Here is a 19,346-nt window from a genome sequence, read left to right as displayed (position 1 = left end):
TATATTGTGAAACAAATTTTTCTCTTCAACTAATCCCTCCTTTAAACTTTACTTTTTTGATCACTGATGAGGATTATTCCTAAAAATCAGGTCTTAACGGCAAAGGGCTAATTACTGCTAGAGAATAAAATTAGGTATATAGGAGGAAGAGTGGCAGTGGTTCTAGCTGAGAGCTTGTAGCTGAATGTTAGAAATACCTCATCAGCGTGTATCTGGTGTGTTACGTGTCCTAAGGAATTTAAAGGAATACAAATTTGACTTGAGGAGGCCCTGCCTGTTTTTTGAGTTTCTCAGGCGGGCCCCTGTGCAGTCACAGCTGCAGCTGAAAGCGTTAGAGGACTTAACTCATCAGTAAGTACTTTGTCTTTACTGGAAGCAGTTGTTCTCTTACCTTGCCATGTTATTCACCTGTAAGTTTATATTTTAATGATGGGTGAGCAGTGTACCATAGTTTAATAGCCATTTAATAATGAAGAGACGTTGTTAAACTTTAATGTGTGCAAGGATAATGGGCCTTATTCTTTTTAAAGATAGTACTTTATTGTCTCATAAACCAAGCTAACAGAACAACCCTTTTGATATTTAGTTACCTGAATTCTCTTAAATTGAAATACATTTTCCAATAATGAAAATAGTAAATGGGGGTCAAGAAAAAAGATTCACACATGGTCTATTAATTTTACAGATGTGGGAAGAATATCCTGATGTTTATGGGGTTAGGCGGTCAAACCGAAGCAGACAAGAACCTTCACGATTTAATATTAAGGAGGAGGTAAGAAAAAAAATATTTTAAGGGGATACATTTAAACTCCTTGTCTTACCTCATCCTTTCCGACTCTGGTATGTATTACCGTTACATATGAAGACTGGACTTCAGGCTTGAGAGTTAAGTGACTCTAATGTGAGCGTTCTCAACCTAGCACGGCAAGAAAAGCCACAGGTGGCTTTTAAAGAAAGAAACTCAGCAGAAGGATCATGGCATAGTAAACGTTTTAGTAGAGTGTTAGAGTATTATACAGAACTGGCCTCAAACTTTTGTTTTCATTTTTTTTTTTTATGTTTCTCAGTGAAATTGATTATAGCAAGAAGTTTACTTTTTTAAATCTCTCGTTTCTAAATCTCGATTTTGTTAAATGAGTAACTTGCTTGGTAAACAAATGAAACAATGGAAGTAGTTTCAGATTTATTTCTGAGAAAGGAAGGAGAGTTTAAGTATTTTATCTGATTTCTTTGAATTTGGTTTCCTAGTTCATTTTTAGTGTGCAGTATAAAATGTTTCACACATATTTACTCTCTCATCTAATTGTGAGAGATGGAATAGATTGGTAATTTTTAAAATTAATGTTATGTACTGCGTTCTGTTGTTTCTATAGAATCAAGACTTTTCCCACCTTTCTCAGTTTGTGTGATATTTTTGTAGATTCTTACCTCTGTTAGGTTTATGGACCACATTCTGAAGAGATGGTCTTTGTCTCAGTGAAATGTTCCCTCTCTGCATTCTTAGGAGGACTTGCTATTCTTAACTATATAACATCTTTCTGATAAAAGTTGAATGTTAATAGCCAAAGGTTACTGAGTTGGGTTTTCAGTTAATGTATTTTAAAAATCTAATTGACTGTAACATCTGCATTTCATTTGTGGTGTTTTATTTTGAGTGACCTCTGAGCTGGTTTTCCTTAACTTTCTTTTCCCACAGTGTCTAGGACTAGGTTACTGAGCCATGTTTGTTACAACCAATCACATAATTGTGTAAATCTTTTCCTCTTTTTTATAAGATAAACACATTTTCTGTAGGGCACAAAACTAACAGCAATAGGAATAGTTTGCCATTTTGCTTAATTTTGGGGAAAAAGAGCTGTTCACATGTCTCTGTAAACTCTCCCTGGCCCAGCTCTGTTAGCAGAGCACTGTTGGCTCATAACCGAACATGCTTTTTGATGAGTCTAAAATGGAATAGATTGGTAGTAATCATCTCTAGTGGTGCACTAAATGTTGTGGCATTTTCGTTTGATATTCTAGATCTGAAGTATCCAGTATGGTCACCTCTAGATAGGTGGCTTTTAAAATTTATATTTAAGTAAAATGAGAAATTCCATTCCTTAGTCACAGTAGCCACATTTCAGGGGCTAAGTGGTCACCTGTGGCTGCTGGCTCCTCTTTTGGACATTGCAGCTGCAGAACATTTCCGTTGTCATCACAGAAAATTTTACTGGACTGCGCTCTTTTAGAAGTCAAGCTGAGAAGTATTTCCTGGTGTTAGAGATAACTCAGTAGTAATCGACAGACATTAATTTTCAGAGCAAAACAAGAGTGAGCACCACCAGACAAATGCTTAGGTTTCTTTTCGGTCTAAAAGCTCATATTAATAATGTTATATCAAGTAGATTGTTGAACCAGGGGATAACGTTGTCCCTAAGAACTGTGAATTAAAGTCTGTAATCATTTTTCCCCCCTCACACACTGAAGGCAAGTAGCGGCTCTGAGAGTGGGAGCCCAAAAAGAAGAGGCCAGAGGCAGCTGAAAAAACAGTAAGTCTTCCATGGGGGAAATTACTTAATGTAGTATTTTCAAACATGTCCACATTTCTGGGACTGCCTTCGTTGTGTCCTCAGTCTACCCCGGGTTCCAGAGTCTGCTTCTGTCTCTTACTGTCTTGGGTTACTGTCTGTCTTGACCTGCAGCAGTAGCAGCAGCAATGGAAGCCCAAGACTCTCAGTTTTACACATCTAGGTGTTCCATATGTGCTGGGACTACTTTGTGGAGTAGACCCCAGCTTATTTCATCTGATAAGCCCAGTTATTTTTTTCTTAAAAATGTGCGCAAAACCAAGTATTTGGTATTCTATCCTAGTTAAGCAAGAAACAGATTTAGATTTTCCATTTTTCATTTTCATTTGTTCTTTGTGTTGGCATGGCAAAATTATATTGGTTGGACGTACATTTTAGTGTGAAATTTCACATTATTGTTTCCGTATAATTTTAATATTGCACTTCATGAGCCAGAAAATTTTCTTTCTTGGGCTTAATGTGAAATTCGTTTATGACATAGATTATACATTCATTTTAAAATTTATTTTAAAAATTCTACTTATGGTGAAAATAGTTGATTTTTCTTTCAAATAAATAATTAAAAAATCTTTTTTGGAGGGGTGTGGATCCCTTTGACAATCTGAATTCTACAGCCTGTATGCTCAGAAAAATGTAGATATCAAAACTTTGCACACAAATCAGGGGGTTCTTATGGTAAACCATTGTCCATGGCCCCTATTGAAAGCCCCAGTTACATATTTGCTGTTCCCAAATATTAATAATCTTTAGTAAGTATTTGGCCTAAGGTAAAGTAATTTGAGTTTTTTAAACCCATTTCTTCATCTCCAAAGTAGAGTAATTCTTATTCTGCCGACCTAGTAGAGTTATTAGAAACTATGCTAAGAAAAGTCAGGTATTTAATATTGCCCTTCCCAGAGCACATACAGTTTTCATTTGTGTGTTAAATATTTAGTTAGAGGTAGAGAAATAATAAGTGTATGTAAACCTGCACTTCTTGGCATCTTAGAAGACTTTTGTGCCATGGACCTGCTTGGGGGACTCTGTGCTCTCTTTGCCTTTTGGGAAGTCCATGCTTCTGCTCCTTCCTTTACTGTCTGACTGCTGCTGGTCTCTTATCTGGGATCTAAAGGGTGCTGTACTTGAAAACTGTGACTTCCCCTTTTAATGGCCTTATCTGGGTATGCAGATGCCTGCAATTTTTCAGCCACCGTATAACACATCAGACTTAGTCTTTTGACTGGCTTCTATACTTATTTTCCCTCTCCTGTCAACCCTAAAAGCTCCCCAAAGTGGCTACTCTCAGAGGCTTTCACTGACCTTTATTTCCCCTGAGTAGAACCTCTTAGTTCCTGGTAGGGGAGTGTGTCTTCTGTAATGCTGCTTGCCTCCCCTAGGGGCTCTTCCCTAGGAACGTACCAGGAGCTGAGGTAGTTCCCTCATGCTTCTTTATTTGGGACTGGGCTAGCCTCCCTTCCTGCCACCCTCTGGGCAGCTGGTGAGTGCTGGGACTTGGGGGAAGGTCTTCTCCTGAGTCAAGGTAATTATAATTAGTAAGATTAATTAGAGGAGCCCTGCAGCTGCTGAGACTTAAGTTGCAACGCACAGCACTAAAGGGGCCCTCTGTGATCTGAGCAAGTGTTGCAGAACCGAGTGTGTGGGCAAGTGAATTTCAGAATTGAGAGAGACTCAGAGGGAGTGGACGCTTTGAAATATTAGCACGGGGAAATGCTTTTCTTTCTTTTTTTTTTTTTGAGGAAGATTAGCCCTGAGCTAACTGCTACCAATCCTCCTCTTTTTGCTGAGGAAGACTGGCCCTGAGCTAACATCCATGTCCGTCTTCCTCCACTTACATGTGGGATGTCTGCCACAACGTGGCTTTTTGCCAAGTGGTGCCATGTCCCAACCTGGGATCCAAACCGGCAAACGCCAGGCCGCCAAAGTGGAACGTGTGAACCTAACTGCTGTGCCACCGGGCCGGCCCTGGAAAATGCTTTTCTGAAACCCTGCAGATTGTACCACAGATTTCAACAGTTTTTAAAAGGAGCTTTTTCCCTAAACTTTTTTTTAAAAATTAACCAAAGCCCCCCAGTACATAGTTGTATATTTTAGTTGTGGGTCCTTCTAGTTGTGGCATGTGGGATGCCACCTCAGTGTGGCCCCATGAGCCGTGCTGTGTCCATGCCCAGGATTTGAACTGGGGAAACCCTGGGCCGCCAAAGCAGAGCATGCAAACTTAACCACTCGGCCCTGGGGCCAGCCCCATATATTTTTTCTTGAACCATTTAAGATTCATACATCATGGCCTTTTAGCCCTAAATACTGAAGTGTTTATTTCCTAAGAATAAGGATGCTCTGTATCGGACGCACAGTACAGTTTTAACCTAAATAGATTTAACATTTTTATCTGTCATATTCCCATTTTGTCACTTGACCCAATAGTGTCCTTCCTAACATTTTTCCACCTCCACTACAGCATTCAGTCTAAGGTTAGATATTGTGTTAGTTGTCAGTTTTATTTAATCTAGAGCACTTTCACAGCCTTTCTTTGCTTTTATGACATAGATATTTTTATTTTTTATTTATTTATTTTTTTTGGTGAGGAAGATTGGCCCTGAGCTAACATCTGTTGCCAATCTTCCTCTTTTTGCTTGAAGAAGATTGTCCCTGAGTTAACGTCTGTGCCAGTCTTCCTCTGTTCTGCATGTGGGACGCTGCCGCAGCATGAGCGATGTGTAGTTCTGCCCCTGGGATCTGAACCCTTGAACCGGGGCCGCCTAAGTGGAGCACTAGAACTCACCCACTACACCACCAGGCTGGCCCCCACGACATTGATATTTTTGAAGAATACAGTCTTAACAAGGAACTAATTCCCCAGTCATAATGTGAGTTAGTGTTTTAAAAGCTTAGAACAAGTTATACAGCATAACATTCCTCCACAATATTGAAAGACTCTTCAAATTATTGGGCACCATTGAAAATTGAGAGATGGTGCATAAGAATCTAGATTTCTAACTTCTTTTTGGAAAATCAGTCGTTGCTGATTTTAATAACAGTGGTCTTTGTAATCTTTGATTGGGCCGTGAGTTCTCCATTTGACCCCATTTACAGTCCTTAGTTGGCCCCAGTGGGTGTTTGAGATTGTAATCCCTGACTTAAAGTCATGCAAACAAAATTTTTGAGTTTTATTTAACCCCTCATGCTGTTTTGATGATTGAACCCTTTTTCATGCAGTACCTATTAGTGTTATTCAAATTTGTGAAGTGTTGTTTAGGATTTCTGCTGACCCATACTGGTCCCAGTAATGCTTAAAGCCACTCTATAATGGTTCCAGAACCCTTTCTCCCAGCTGGAATTTAAAAAAAATATTTTGACGATAATTTAACCAAAAAGAAGTTTTTCTCCTAGGATCATAGTTATTTCTTCCTTTCCAGTGTTTTGAATTGGGAGTCTGTCCCAAACCTGTGACATGGTGGAGGAGCATCCCTGTTAGCTCCAGATTTCTTTTCTTCATTCGAACTTGCTCCTGAAAGGCATCCTCTCCAGGAAATCAATGAAGTTAAAGCAGCTGTTCCCCTCTTTTCCTGGTCTGCCTTCTAAAGTAGAGGAGAAAGAAATTCCCTTCTTTGGGCTCTTAGAGACAGTCAATAGGAAGCCTCAGGCACTCTTGGCCAGAGTTGAGGCCCATTTTATTTTAGAATGGCTTTCCTTCATTCCCTCCTTTACATTTGTTTAGATTTGATTTGTGTGTCTCAGGATTTGCGTCCTGGCAACCACCTTTTCCCAATAAAGGAAGAAAACTGTACCCAGTTAACTTGTATTCTGACTTTTTCATGTCTGTTACATTGCCTTGGGGCCTCAGTGGCCAAATCTTGATATTTTTCTCTCAAGTTCCCAAAATTTTGGCAAAAATTCCATTGATTCTTTCTTAAGTGTAGTCCTTTGATGCCCTCTCAGAGCTGGATCTGGCAATTCAAGTCTCCTTTAACACAGGAAAAAATTTTTGATCACAATCTTGTATTTTGGACTCCTCTTCATTGTAGCCCGACTTAGAATGTATGGCTTAGGGAAGCTTGCTCATAAAATTTGCCTTATGTAGGAAGCCAATAACCTAGGAATGGATAGCAGTTTCACTTGCCAGAGAACCCTGTCCATCTGCAGGGTCAGGAAGTAACCTTTTTGTAACCGATCCCTCTTTTCTCTTCACCCCTTATACAGAGTTACTTAGTATTGCTGATCCTAACTTACTTTTTTTTCCTGTTCTTGAAAATTAAAACAAATTTAAAATAATTCAGCCAATTTCAAATACACATTCGCATAAACTCAACTAGGCCTTTTAAAGCCTCCAATTGTTGAAATCCTCCCAGCACGTAGGCCTGGCTTCAATTTTTCCTGATTCTTGGGTCTTCAGTGGGTTATGATTGAGAGTAGGAGGGCTGCAGAGTTGACATGTAGCCAAACAGCTTGTTCTCACTGGGCTTCAGTTTCCTTCTCTAGGAGGAAGGCTTGGGACCAGCTGATGTGCTAAGTTTTTTTACGGTCTCATATTAGAAGATTCTGTCTTCCTGGTTGTCCGTAAGTCTATAAATCTGCAATTTAACTGGAAAACTCCAGCCTCAACCTCCATTCTCTCGGTGTTTACTGCCATTTTAGTCTCCTAAAGTTGTAGAAGTGGACCTCATTAGGCTGCCCTGCTTTCGAGTCACAGTTCCTGGTGGAGTTATGTAAATTACATTGTGTAACTATAAGGTCTTCGTCATCTGATCTACTCTCCCTTAGGTCTTAATTGTTTGTGTTCTTCCAAGCTTGTTTCCTGTGAAACCACTTCTCCCCAGTTTGACTGTGTGAACCCCTTCTGAAGGGTAAACTGTTGTGGGGTTAGTCCAAGGGAGATGGCAGCCTCATGTGCCAATCTCCCAGTTGCTGGAGACATCTTCTTTTCTTCCTTCCTGGCTGTCACTTTGTATCCCTTAGATTCTTTACCAAACATTTATTCTTCAAGGCTCTAGGGAAGGAGAATGACAGGTGCCCAGACTATAGTTAGATATAAGGAGGTCTTTGTTTTAAAGAGAGGCTGAAGGATATTAGACAATGCTAATAGGCCGTAATGTCTTACCAGTCTGCTTCCAAAAGCTCCCTACCTGTCTGACTGATAGCCTGATATGATTCATTTAATAATTTCTTCATTTAACAAAAGGAGTATCTCCATTTACCTGCTTTTCTGCTAAGTTCAGGCACAAAGATGAACAAAATGGCCCTCCCCACAAGGTGTCACCTACTCTTAGGGAAATAAGATATGCAACGAACAGTGCCAGTAGGACTTGAGTCATGTACATAAAAGTGCTTCACTGCTTTTTCATGAAAGGTTTGAAAATTTTTTTCCCCTGGAGTCTCTACTAGTTCAGGTGTAGGGTGGCTCCTGCACCTTTTAGGAAGGTTCTCAGGAATCACCTTTTTGCAACAAGCTTCTGCTGTTTGACCTATCTCTCATGAATATTGATTTGACTTTGCAATTCTGCAACAGTTGTCTTTTGTGAAACCTCTTTTCCTATTTATAGACCCAGAGTCACAGTGGTAATTGTTTTGCTTACAGAGAAACCCCAGGTACTTGCCTGTAAGGTTTTTTTCCCTAGCAATTTCATGCCCAGTGGCTATTATTTTGTCCCTTCCTTCTTGACTACAGGTGAGAAATGAGCTAAGCTCCTGTGACATCTTGTTTGGTCTTCAAGTAAATTTCAAAAATTGTTTGAGGTAGTAGGACACCTATAGGGTATGGCTCTTTCAAGCCTCCTAAGATCTTAAGGAACAAAGGAACACCTACTGTATGTAGTAATTACTAAAAACTACATCTTTAGCTGAACAGATTATTCAGTAGGTGATAGGTTTATCATTAAAAAATAATTTTAGGGATTGTTTCCTTAAATGTGTTCTAAAGATGTTAAAATATCTAGTATAGTAGTTTTCAAAGAAGTCTAACCAGTATGAGCATCATCTTGGATTTGTTAAAATTCAAATTTTCAGGCCTCACATTAAACCTACTGAGTCAGAAATTTTGGCTGTGGCCCAGAAATCTGTTTTAACCAGCCCTGTAGGTGGTTCTGATTCATGTTAAAATTTTAGAACCACTGATCCTAGTATATATTATGGCTTCAATCCTGTCAATGATAGTAAGTCAAAATAGAAGATGAGAGGCTCAACAGCATTTTTTTCCAGAACAAATAGTTTAAAAAATACATTTTAGTTTCCAGTTTCATTTATTTTTATTATCAGAGATAAAATAGGAATAGATATTACATAGTCCAGGAAGGAACGCAACCAAAATTTAAATGGAGCTTTTTTAGCATAATACCTAAAATATACATGATCTGCCTTTTGGATAATCAGATCAAAATTAGATTTGTCAGATTCTTCAAGCTAAACAATCTTGAATTCTCTTAGAAAAAAATCATTTTGCTTTGCTTTTGATCACAGAGAAAAATGGAAACGGGAGGCCTCAGAAGATGAACAGGAACAAGGCACCAGTGCAGAGAGTGAACCAGAGCAAAAAAAAGTGAAAGCCAGAAGACCTGTCCCCAGAAGGTGCAGCATTTGCTTGAACATCTCTGCTTCTGGTTGAGCTTAATTTGTGTTAGATTGAGGAAGATGATGCAGTGCTAGAAGGAGAGCCTTAATTGATGTTATACAATATGTTGTGATTCTGGGTTTTGAACATCTGTGGTTCACTTTTTGCCAGCCTACATTGTTAGCAAGTGATTAGATGACTGAACTACTTATATTGATTGTGGGTGTTTGCATGGCGTGCAGCTCAGAATGAATCTTACTGTTTTTTACTCCATGGCAGACTAGTTATGAGGGGCGAACGTATCATGCGCTTTTAAAAAAGCTCCCTGTGGGCCAGCCCGGTGGCATGTTGGTTGGGTTTGCGTGCCCTGCTTTGGTGGCCAGGGATTCACAGGTTCAGATCCCGGGCATGGACTACTTTTCGAGCCATGTTGTGGCAGCGTCCTGTATACAAAATATGGAGGAGGATTGGTGCAGTTGTTATTTCAGGGACAGTCTTCCTCGGGCAAGGAGAGGAAGATTGGTGACGGATGTTAGCTCAGGGACAATCGTCCTCACCAAAAAAAAAAGCTTCCTGTGTATTTGACTAGTGTATAGCTTCTTTTTGGGAGAACTGATTCTTAGGTTTATAACATGTTTGGCTGGTTGAAAGCATACTTCACTGTTTATTACCTTGTTTATGTAATCTATATAACATTAAGCAGAGAATCTGATTGTGCAGAGAACGAAGTAGGCTGAGATGGCAGGAAACTTTGGAATTTTTGACCAGACAGATGGCAACATAAGGTACTGGTGATGGAGAAAGGCAGGAGGCAGAGAGGCCCCAGGAAAATTTACCTCCTTGCAGTATTGCTTAGGATGGGGTTGGCAAGCCATTGTCTTTCGGCAAATCCCACTTACCACCTATTTTTGTATGACCGTGAGCTAAGTATAGCTTTTATAAAGGAACATTTATAGTTTGATAATAGGGAAACACTGAATTTGAACCCCACTTAAGTGAAATGTTACCCCTTCAAAAAGAATTCTATTCTTCTTATTAGTAGATACGTATCACAAAAAATGTACTCGCTTATTATTTTATTTTGAATTTTGTCAATAAGATAGCATCTCATCTCATTATATAAGTACCTGTGTAGTGGCTTCAGTTTTGCTTCTTGTCCAGCAAAGCCTAAAATATTTACACTCTGGCCATTTACAGAAAATGTTTGCTTACCCCTGGCTTCAGACATTGTGTCTTACTCCCAGCCCCTCATCCCAGCGAGGAAATTCTTCATCAAATGAGTTTTGTCTCCTTCTAAGTTTAAGCTCTCAGGACTGGAATGTCACTCCAGTTCTGTCTTCTAGATTTTACCCATCAGTTATTGAATCTCTAATCATCCATCTGTGTAGTGTAGGTGACGGTAGGTAGGAGAGAAACAGATAGATGTGATTGTGAATTCCTGTCTCCCTCTTCTCTTTTCACCTTTTTATCATTGATAAAAGAGTATTTGGGGATTTCTTTATGAGAGCTCCTAGATGGTGGCTCTCAGTCGTGACTTTGAGGGGAGTCTTGAGGGGCTGTCTGAGCCCTCGGTCTGCGGCAGGGCGCAGTCTCGGTAGTCTTCCAGGGATACTTTACGCACACATAATAGAAATATGTGTGGAGGTATTTCTTGTCCTTTTATTCCCTTTATGCAGTTGGTAGCATTCCATGCATCTTATTTGCATTTTTCTTTCAGTATCTTGGAAATCTTTGCATATCAGTATGTGGAAAACACCTTTTTTCTTTTTTTTATGGCTACATAGTATTCTGTTTATTGAACTAGTTCCCAGTTGATGAACATTTAGGGTTTTTCTGATCTTTTGTTATTGTAAATAATACTACACTGAATACCTTATCATCCCTGTCTTGGTGTATATCTGTAAGATCAATTCTTAGAAGTAAAGTTGTTCTATTTGTAAGTTTGATAGATATTTTCAAATTGCCTGCCAGATTGGTACCATCAGCGACATATTGTATGTGTATTTTTATGTCAGGTGATCTTGAGGAACAGTTGAGAACCATTGCCTCAGAACCCACTGTTTCTCCTATAAATGATTATTATCAACATTAGAATCTCTTTCATGATCAAAATGCAGATTTCTAATAAATTAGGATCTCAGGGAATGAGACTCAGGAATATACATCTCTAACATTCCCCTGGTGAATCCTATTGAATGGAACCCCTGTTCTGGGAAATACTATTATATAGATTTGATGTTGACACCAAATGATAAAGTAAAAACTTTGCCCTTTTTCCTCTTCTCATTTTAGAACAGCGCCCAAGCCTCGTGTTAAAAAGCAACCTAAGACTCAGCGTGGAAAGAGAAAAAAGCAAGATTCCTCTGATGATGATGACGAAGATGATGAAGCTCCCAAAAGGCAGACTCGTCGCAGAGCAGCTAAAAATGTTAGGTAGGTTATGCCCCAGAGGCTTTTCATCAGTTGTGAGAGTGATAGTGTAGTTGCCTAGAACTTGGTTCTGATCCATCCAGGGTTGTGCATTTCATATGTGAAAATAATGAATGACCTGTGGAAGCTCTAGATATAGGACTTTGGTCATTCCAGCTAGTTCCCAGCCATTCAAGTCAACCTTTCTGGGCCCCAGACCTCATGGAGCGGAGATAAGCCATCCCCAGTATTCTGAATCTGAAATTCTGACCCACAGAATTATGAACAAATAAAATGATGGTTTTTTGTTTTTTTTTTAAGTCTGTGTCCTGAGGTTCCATTCGGAAGTCTGGTCAGTGTTCTTGCAAGAAGAATGGTTATCAGGCAACGGAAATATGGAAAGAGTAGCATAGTTCGTTTCAAGCCTTCATTCCTATAAAGAGAATTGCTTCAAGTTCACATCCTGTCAAAGTGGCTTAGTGACGTTATCTTCATTTTACAGCATCGTTTTTCAGGAAAGATGTTTGGATTGTATTCTGACTTCTGAATTGCTCTTTGAATCGGACAAATTCTTCCCACGTTCAGCTTATGTATTGATATTTGGGTATAATAATTTTTTCAAGCTTCCTAATAAGATATGAAGCATTAGTAGAAAATCAAATAAAGGAATAGATAATGCCAACATTAATATTTTACTTTCTATAATTCAAAGGGCATTTAATTTTCTATTGGGGCATGCGCGGGTTTCTTTCCGTCTACTTAGAGATGGTGAAACTGAGTCCTAGAGATAGTAATTACCTGTCCAATGCATCCAGTTAATAATTCCAAAGCTAGGACTAGGCTTTGAGTGTGCTGATGTGTAGCTTAGCACTTTTTCTTCCTGCAACTATATTGAATCCTGGATTATGTTTTCTCTTGTGTGACTCCCAAACCGTTTGTTGTTAATATACGGTGGAAGGTTACATTTTAATGTCTTATTACCAGGAAATATGTTTATTGAGGTTCTCAACAGTTTGAGAATTCTTAAATATCATATTCTTATTATTGGGAGACAAAAATACAGGGTTGAAACGTTTATTTAATCTTAGAAGTATTCTCTTTTGCTAGTGAAATAGTAGCAGTTTTTTTGATTCATTATGCATTTTCTTTCTTTGTGTTTATTTTCTTATTTACATAGTAATGATTTCATATTAAAAAATGAAAACGTGTCCTTTTAGTTTTCTGTATTTTGCTTACACAAATTACTACAAATAGAGTGATTTTCTGTCTAATGTGAGTTAGCTTTTCTGCAGTTGTCTATGAACATGCACCAGTACTTTAGGAAGAGAAATGAACTTCGTGCCCAGTGATTTTGTGGCTGATCTGTAAAATACCATGTTGGAGCTAAAATGGTCTGGTTCCTTATTCTGATGATGTTATGTATGGTGGTGTTTAATTCTGAAAAAACAGTTTCTTATTTATTCGGCATTATTCTTCACGCAGTTACAAAGAAGATGATGACTTTGAGACTGACTCAGATGACCTCATTGAAATGACTGGAGAAGGAGTTGATGAACAGCAGGATAATAGTGAAACTATTGAAAAGGTCTTAGATTCAAGGCTGGGAAAGAAAGGAGGTATGCATCTTTGGGAATCAAATTACTTCTTATATCTGCTCAATAAGGCCCAAATTTTATGTGTTCTAACTCTGAAGTGATAAGTTTGTGTCCATGCCCTTATTTGTTGTGAAATGTGGAAGATTTTTGACCCAATCTTCATGTTTCAGAGCTGAGGATATAGGACTGTATCCACCATATCTTTGAGATTTTAAAATTAACTGAGTAAAGGGGCTGGCCCCGTGGCCGAGTGGTTAAGTTCGCGCGCTCCGCTGCAGGCGGCCCAGTGTTTCGTTGGTTCGAATCCTGGGCGCGGACATGGCACTGCTCATCAGACCACGCTGAGGCAGCGTCCCACATGCCACAACTAGAAGGACCCACAATGAAGAATATACAACTATGTACTGGGGGCTTTGGGGAGAAAAAGGAAAAAATAAAATCTTTAAAAAAAAAAAAAATTAACTGAGTAAAGATAAATGTTCATGGTTTAAAAGCAGTAACGTAGCAGAGACGCTTGCTTATTAACATTAAGCAAATCTACTTTTAATTAGTTGTTTCTGAATCTCCTTGTAAAAAGTATCAAATTGATTAAATACATATTTAGACAACAGTGAAGATTTTTTTATATCCAAATTGAGATATCTCATAATTCAGTTGCTTTAAAGTAACTTTTCTATAAATGAAATATCAAAATTAATGCCTAATTCCTTTCTCTTTGTCCTTTTTTCCATCTAGGCTCACTTGAGGTTAAGAGAGTTAATAGAGAACTTTGGGTGGATGATAATTGGGGAGGAGATTTTTATTTTCTTACCTTATTCTTAATATTCCTAGAAAGACAGGTTTGTTTTCTGAGTTAGTAGAGATCTAAACACAAAGATGTGGCTGTTCCGTTTTTATTGTGTTTAGACACAAAGATTTCTTTGATTTCACCTGCAAATTTTGGAATATGTTTTAAAGTGTAAAAATTGGGTTTGCGTTTTGAAAATATTTGAAATTAGTGATTTTGTTCATCCTGTATTTGTGCGTTTCTGCTTACTTCAAGTCAAAATATTTTGATGCTTTATCCAAAAGGGACTCTTTAGACAATTACTCACTTGGGAAGCTTTTCAATGTCTGGTTTAATACACTTTTTAAAGTTTAACTGAATCTTTTTGCAGCTACTGGAGCTTCTACTACTGTATATGCGATTGAAGCTAATGGAGACCCTAGTGGTGACTTTGACACTGAAAAGGATGAAGGCGAAGTCCAGTACCTCATCAAGTGGAAGGGTTGGTCTTACATCCATAGCACGTGGGAGAGTGAAGAGTCCTTACAGCAGCAGAAAGTGAAAGGCCTAAAAAAGCTAGAGAATTTCAAGAAGAAAGAAGATGAAATCAAGCAATGGTATGTTTTCCATCATGGATTAAAGAAATATATTTGCAGCCTGAGGGAAGGGAGGGTTTTTAAAAATAATGCATGGAGAATACAGCTATTTAGGATCTCAAATTTTGCCTTGATCATCTGAACATGGAGCCAGCCGCAATTCCATTGTATAAAATTGTCACTGAAGACACTATATATTTTTGTTTATGGCCACCAAGTTTATAGAGTTTAATAGTAACTAGCTTATGGTGCATTTTTCAGACATGATCCCCTTAGTCTTCGCCATAATTAGCCTATTAGATTTGTACCCTTGTACAAAATGTCTAAGTGGGAAGTGCGAGGTATGGAGCAGCTCTGCAGGTGGACCTCGGATTGGGATTCTGGCAGCCCGAGTCCAGAGCTCATGTTCTTGAGCCCCTTGTTATTTTCCTGTGGTTATGCTGGGGTAGCTTAGATGTCAGGAGTTAATATTCTAGAACTCTCTGGGTTATGATACACTTAAAACTAATCTTGGTTTTACGTAATTTGCAGAAATGATGTGATGGGAACGATTAGATAACTTCTGAAACTGATAGCCCACTGTGTTTTTAGTTTGCTTACAGCTTTGAATGTGTGAGGTTGCATAGGAGAAATCTGTGGGGGTATAGCACACACAAACCTAAACTGACTCTTATTAGTCGTAGCTGAGGACATACCTGTCTGTAGTATGATGTGGTCAGGTTAGTTTGTCTTAGGAATAGTGACAGATGGGTTCTAATGCCCATTTTACCACTATGGAAAATGTGCTACTTCAGTAAATCACATATTTTTCCTTTGAGTGAAAACAAAAATAAACATCCCTAAGATAGGGGTAGATTGTAAAGCAATTAGAAATTTAAAACCCTCACAAGTATAGTAATATTGATTTCAAGTTGCTGCTGTTGTCCTTTTCTAGAGTTTTGGTGCTGAGAATAACTAGTTTTCCCAAAAAGCCACATTTAATCACTCCTAAAGCACATCCATATATGAAAAAAGGCATGTTTTCTTTTAAAGCTGGAAGACGATTTTATTGTCCTGGTCTGTTTAGATATATGAATTTATCACACAAAATAGTTATTTTTAGGGCCGACCCAGTGGCGCAGCGGTTAAGTGCGCACGTTCTGTTTCTGCGGCCCAGGGTTCGCCGGTTTGGATCCTGGGTGTGGACGTGGCACCACATGGCAAGCCATGCTGTGGTAGACGTCCCACATATAAAGTAGAGGAAGATGGGCACAGATGTTAGCTCAGGGCCAGTCTTCCTCAGCATAAAGAGGAGGATTGGCAGCAGATGTTAGCTCAGCACTGATCTTCCTCAAAAATAAAAGTTATTTTTAGTTTTCTTTACTTTGTAAATAGGCCACATCAGAGCGGAGAATGACTGGTGTGTCCTATGAATGTAAGGTTTTCAGTGTTTTCTGAAAGTGTATGTTGTTTTGTAAAATCTCTGGCCTAGTTGCTAGTAGAAGATTACTAAAGGCACAGGTGGAAGTAAAGACTAAGTTTCCTTTCCTGCCTTTGACTTTGCTTTGATAGATGTGTATGGATCCCCCAAATCTAATTAGTATGTACTTTTTCTCTCTGTCTTCTGTCCAGGTTAGGGAAGGTTTCTCCCGAAGATGTGGAGTATTTTAACTGCCAACAAGAGCTGGCCTCAGAGTTGAACAAACAGTACCAGATAGTAGAAAGAGTGATAGGTAAGTATGTGGAAACTTATTTTAGCAGGGTTTGGGCTCCAGGAACAAGGGCTTTTGCTTTTGGGAGTAACGTAAATTAAAACATGCATTTTGTAGGTTTACTTTTTGAGAATAGACAGATACCTAGGTTTGTTTTGAAGGAAAAGCTAACAAGATTTGCTGGTAAATTTGGATGTAGGGGATGAGAGAAAGAGGGATCAAGGATGATGCCCCGATTTTTGACTTGAGCAAATAGGAGAATAGAGGTACCCTTTACTGAAATGGAAAGATAAAGGGAAGAGCTGATTTTTGGAGAGGAAATCAACAGGTTAGTTTGATATTTGTAAGTTTGATGTACTTATTTGTCATTTAAGCGGAGAGTATTGTGAAGGGTATAGCATATGTGAGCCTGGAGTTTACAACTGTTAGTCTGGGCTGGTGATTTAAATTTGGGAATTTATCCATATATATAGATAGTATTTAAATCCTATAGATAGTATTTAAAGATTTAATGACGTCATTAGAAATAGCATATGTGGTGAGAATGAGAAGTCTGAGAGCATTCCAGTTTTTGAAAGTCAGGAAGAAACCAGCAAAGGAGACTAAGAAACAGCAGCCAGTGAGATAGGAGGAAAGCCGAGAGAGTGGAGTGTGGAAGCCGAGTGATTCACATGGCTTGGGGAGGAGGAAGTGCTCCCAGTCTAATATGGTGAAGGCTGAGACTTCATCCTTGATTTTGGTGATAGTTATGGCACTGGTGAAATGGATCCATGGAGGGGTGGGTATGCACGCCTGATTGGGGTGGCTTCAAGAGAGAACAGGCGGGGACAGTGAGTAAACACAGCTCTCTTGGAGAGTTTTGTTATAAAGGGAAACAGACAAATGGGGTAATTGCTAGACAGGGCTGTGAAAACAAGACTGTTTTTCCTTTTCTTTTTTTCAAGTTGTGAGATAGTAGAGTATACTTGTATTCTTATTCATAGGACTTAAAATGTCATTCTTTTCTTGATTATAGTAATAACTTTTCTATCTTATTTTCCATATGTTTAGCTGTGAAGACAAGCAAATCTACACTGGGTCAAACAGATTTTCCAGGTGAGTAAGAGACCTTGTTTATTGATCACTGTTGTTCAGTGTTTATCGGCAGTTCATGTTTTGCAGCGTATTTATGGTTTTATCTCATGGTGTTTCGTTGGTTATGTGTAGAACAGAATGTCATACCCCTGCTGTAACTGACAGTTGCTGACCTGTGAATCTTTATATATGAAACAGCTCACAGTCGGAAGCCGGCCCCTTCAAATGAACCTGAATATCTATGCAAATGGATGGGACTACCCTATTCAGAGTGCAGCTGGGAAGATGAAGCCTTGATTGGAAAGAAATTCCAGAGCTGCATCGACAGCTTCCATAGTCGGAACAACTCGAAAACCATCCCAACAAGAGAATGCAAGGTGTGGTGATTGCTGACTTGTTTTTTCAGGGAAGTATGTGTTGATACAAAGAGTTGGTCACATAGATATTGGAAAGAGAAAAATATTACAAAAGTAAATGATAATTCCCATTTTGAAGTGAAAGAAGATGACTTAACCTTGACATCAAAGAAAAATAAGTATAAAACAAAAGGAGAGAATGAGTCGTATAATGGCTTTGCTGACTTTAATCTTATAATTTACAGAATTAGATATGTCTAATTAGAGATAGTGTGGAGGATACTTGAAAGAATTCGAAAACTTTAAGAGAATTGACAGGAAAGGGGAGCGTCTCTGAATTCTAAGTTAGAAACTAAATGTATAGGCTTTTTTATTTGCTAGATTGGTTGTACAAATCCTTTTCCTTCATTAGAATTCATTCCATGTGTAGAGTGGTGTGCTTGGGTCCTGGGTAATAGAAGTACCTGTAAGACATGGCCTCTGTCGCTGAGAAGGTGACATTCAGTTGATGGCACCAAGCTTGTATCTGTGAAAAGCAGTGTGTAATTGAGGGTTGATGAGTGTGATAAAGAATATGTGCTCAGAGAAGGACAGAGGTAGACTTTGCTGAGCTCCAGTAATCCTTGAGGGGGTTTTAAGAGGAAGTTGTGGTATTTGAACTACCCTGGTCCTTGAAGAATGGATCAGTGCTGGATAGACAGACAAGAGGGGGCCCAGGTTATTGCCCTCCCATGAAAGATATTAAGTTAAAGATGTTCTTAAACTGTAATAGGAGGACTACTGGACCTAGCTGGCAGAGATGGGGAAGTGAACCTGGCGAGTTCACTTAGGTCAAAGTGTGCGGGTCTTGAGCACCTTGGAGATGTTTGAGTTTACCCTATGGGTGTGGATATGCCCACCCTGCTGAGTAGAGCAGCGGGATGGGAACAGTGTTCATTTAGAAAGCTTCGTCTAATGGCAGTATATGGGAGACTCTGGAGTAAGCAGTTATCTAGCCAAGAAAATGTCATAGGGGTCCTGAAGGAAGAATTAATGTGAGGGCAAGGGAGGCAGCCGTGGGGTCAGATGGGAGAAGCATTATGGGAGAGACTTGGCAGAAGTGGACAGCCGGTTTTTGGTGGGTGAGGGTGAGGAGTCAGATTCTGTTTACTGCCAGGTGCTCACGGAGGAGAGCTGAAACTCAATAATTACGTTATCAAATACACTATTAGGATGATACTTATCATAAGAGGGCACTAATTCCATAGAGCACTAAACTTCAGAGAAATGCTCCCCGAAAAAAGATTTTTGTGGCCAAATAACTTTGGGAAGCATTCCTGAATGAATTTGTCCTATAAATTCACAAGCATGTTAGACTTTGAAAAGTCATGAGTAATGAAATTTATATAACTTTTTAATCCATTGTTTCCCAAACTGATTTGGCCACAGAATCCACATTTTGTGCAAACCATAGAGACATGGCCTTAGACTGCTATTCTTCACACCTTTGGAGGTGAAAACAGCATCCTTTCCTTCAGAAAACCAAACTCACACAGTTGGGGGTTCAAGGTAGGTGGGCTGCATTTGAGAATTTACAAAAGCTATTATGGTAAAGTTGTGCTGCATTTAGCGTATGCGGACTTTTCCAGAAGCGTTGGTTTGTACTCTGTAGGATAAGGTCACATAAAGATGAAAATAGGACTCTGCCATACAGTAGAGACGATATAAGACAAATGCTGCTTAGTGATGTTCACAAACTTCCTTAGGAGAGG

The 19,346-nt window shown here is 39.0% G+C and overlaps 1 protein-coding gene across 7 annotated transcripts in view; it reads left to right on the top strand.

Moving 5' to 3' along the window:
- CHD2 (chromodomain helicase DNA binding protein 2) overlaps window positions 1-19,346 on the top strand; it is a 112,929-nt gene that overhangs the window by 21,605 nt on the left and 71,978 nt on the right. For 6 of the 7 annotated variants that reach the window (XM_046652546.1, XM_046652545.1, XM_046652547.1 and 3 more), the window contains 9 exons: window positions 686-772; window positions 2,467-2,528; window positions 9,018-9,125; window positions 11,401-11,541; window positions 13,000-13,133; window positions 14,270-14,495; window positions 16,086-16,186; window positions 17,216-17,260; window positions 17,438-17,616. In XM_046652546.1, the coding sequence (XP_046508502.1) occupies window positions 686-772; window positions 2,467-2,528; window positions 9,018-9,125; window positions 11,401-11,541; window positions 13,000-13,133; window positions 14,270-14,495; window positions 16,086-16,186; window positions 17,216-17,260; window positions 17,438-17,616 (1,083 nt within the window). The remainder of the gene's footprint in view (window positions 1-685; window positions 773-2,466; window positions 2,529-9,017; window positions 9,126-11,400; window positions 11,542-12,999; window positions 13,134-14,269; window positions 14,496-16,085; window positions 16,187-17,215; window positions 17,261-17,437; window positions 17,617-19,346) is intronic. The other variant, XM_046652549.1, reaches the window with a different exon arrangement.

This window comes from Equus quagga, chromosome 2 (genome assembly GCF_021613505.1).
Source record: "Equus quagga isolate Etosha38 chromosome 2, UCLA_HA_Equagga_1.0, whole genome shotgun sequence".
Taxonomy (NCBI): Eukaryota; Metazoa; Chordata; class Mammalia; order Perissodactyla; family Equidae; genus Equus; species Equus quagga.
The sequence above is the reverse complement of the archived record's forward strand: the minus strand, read 5'-3'. Positions and strand labels throughout refer to the sequence as shown.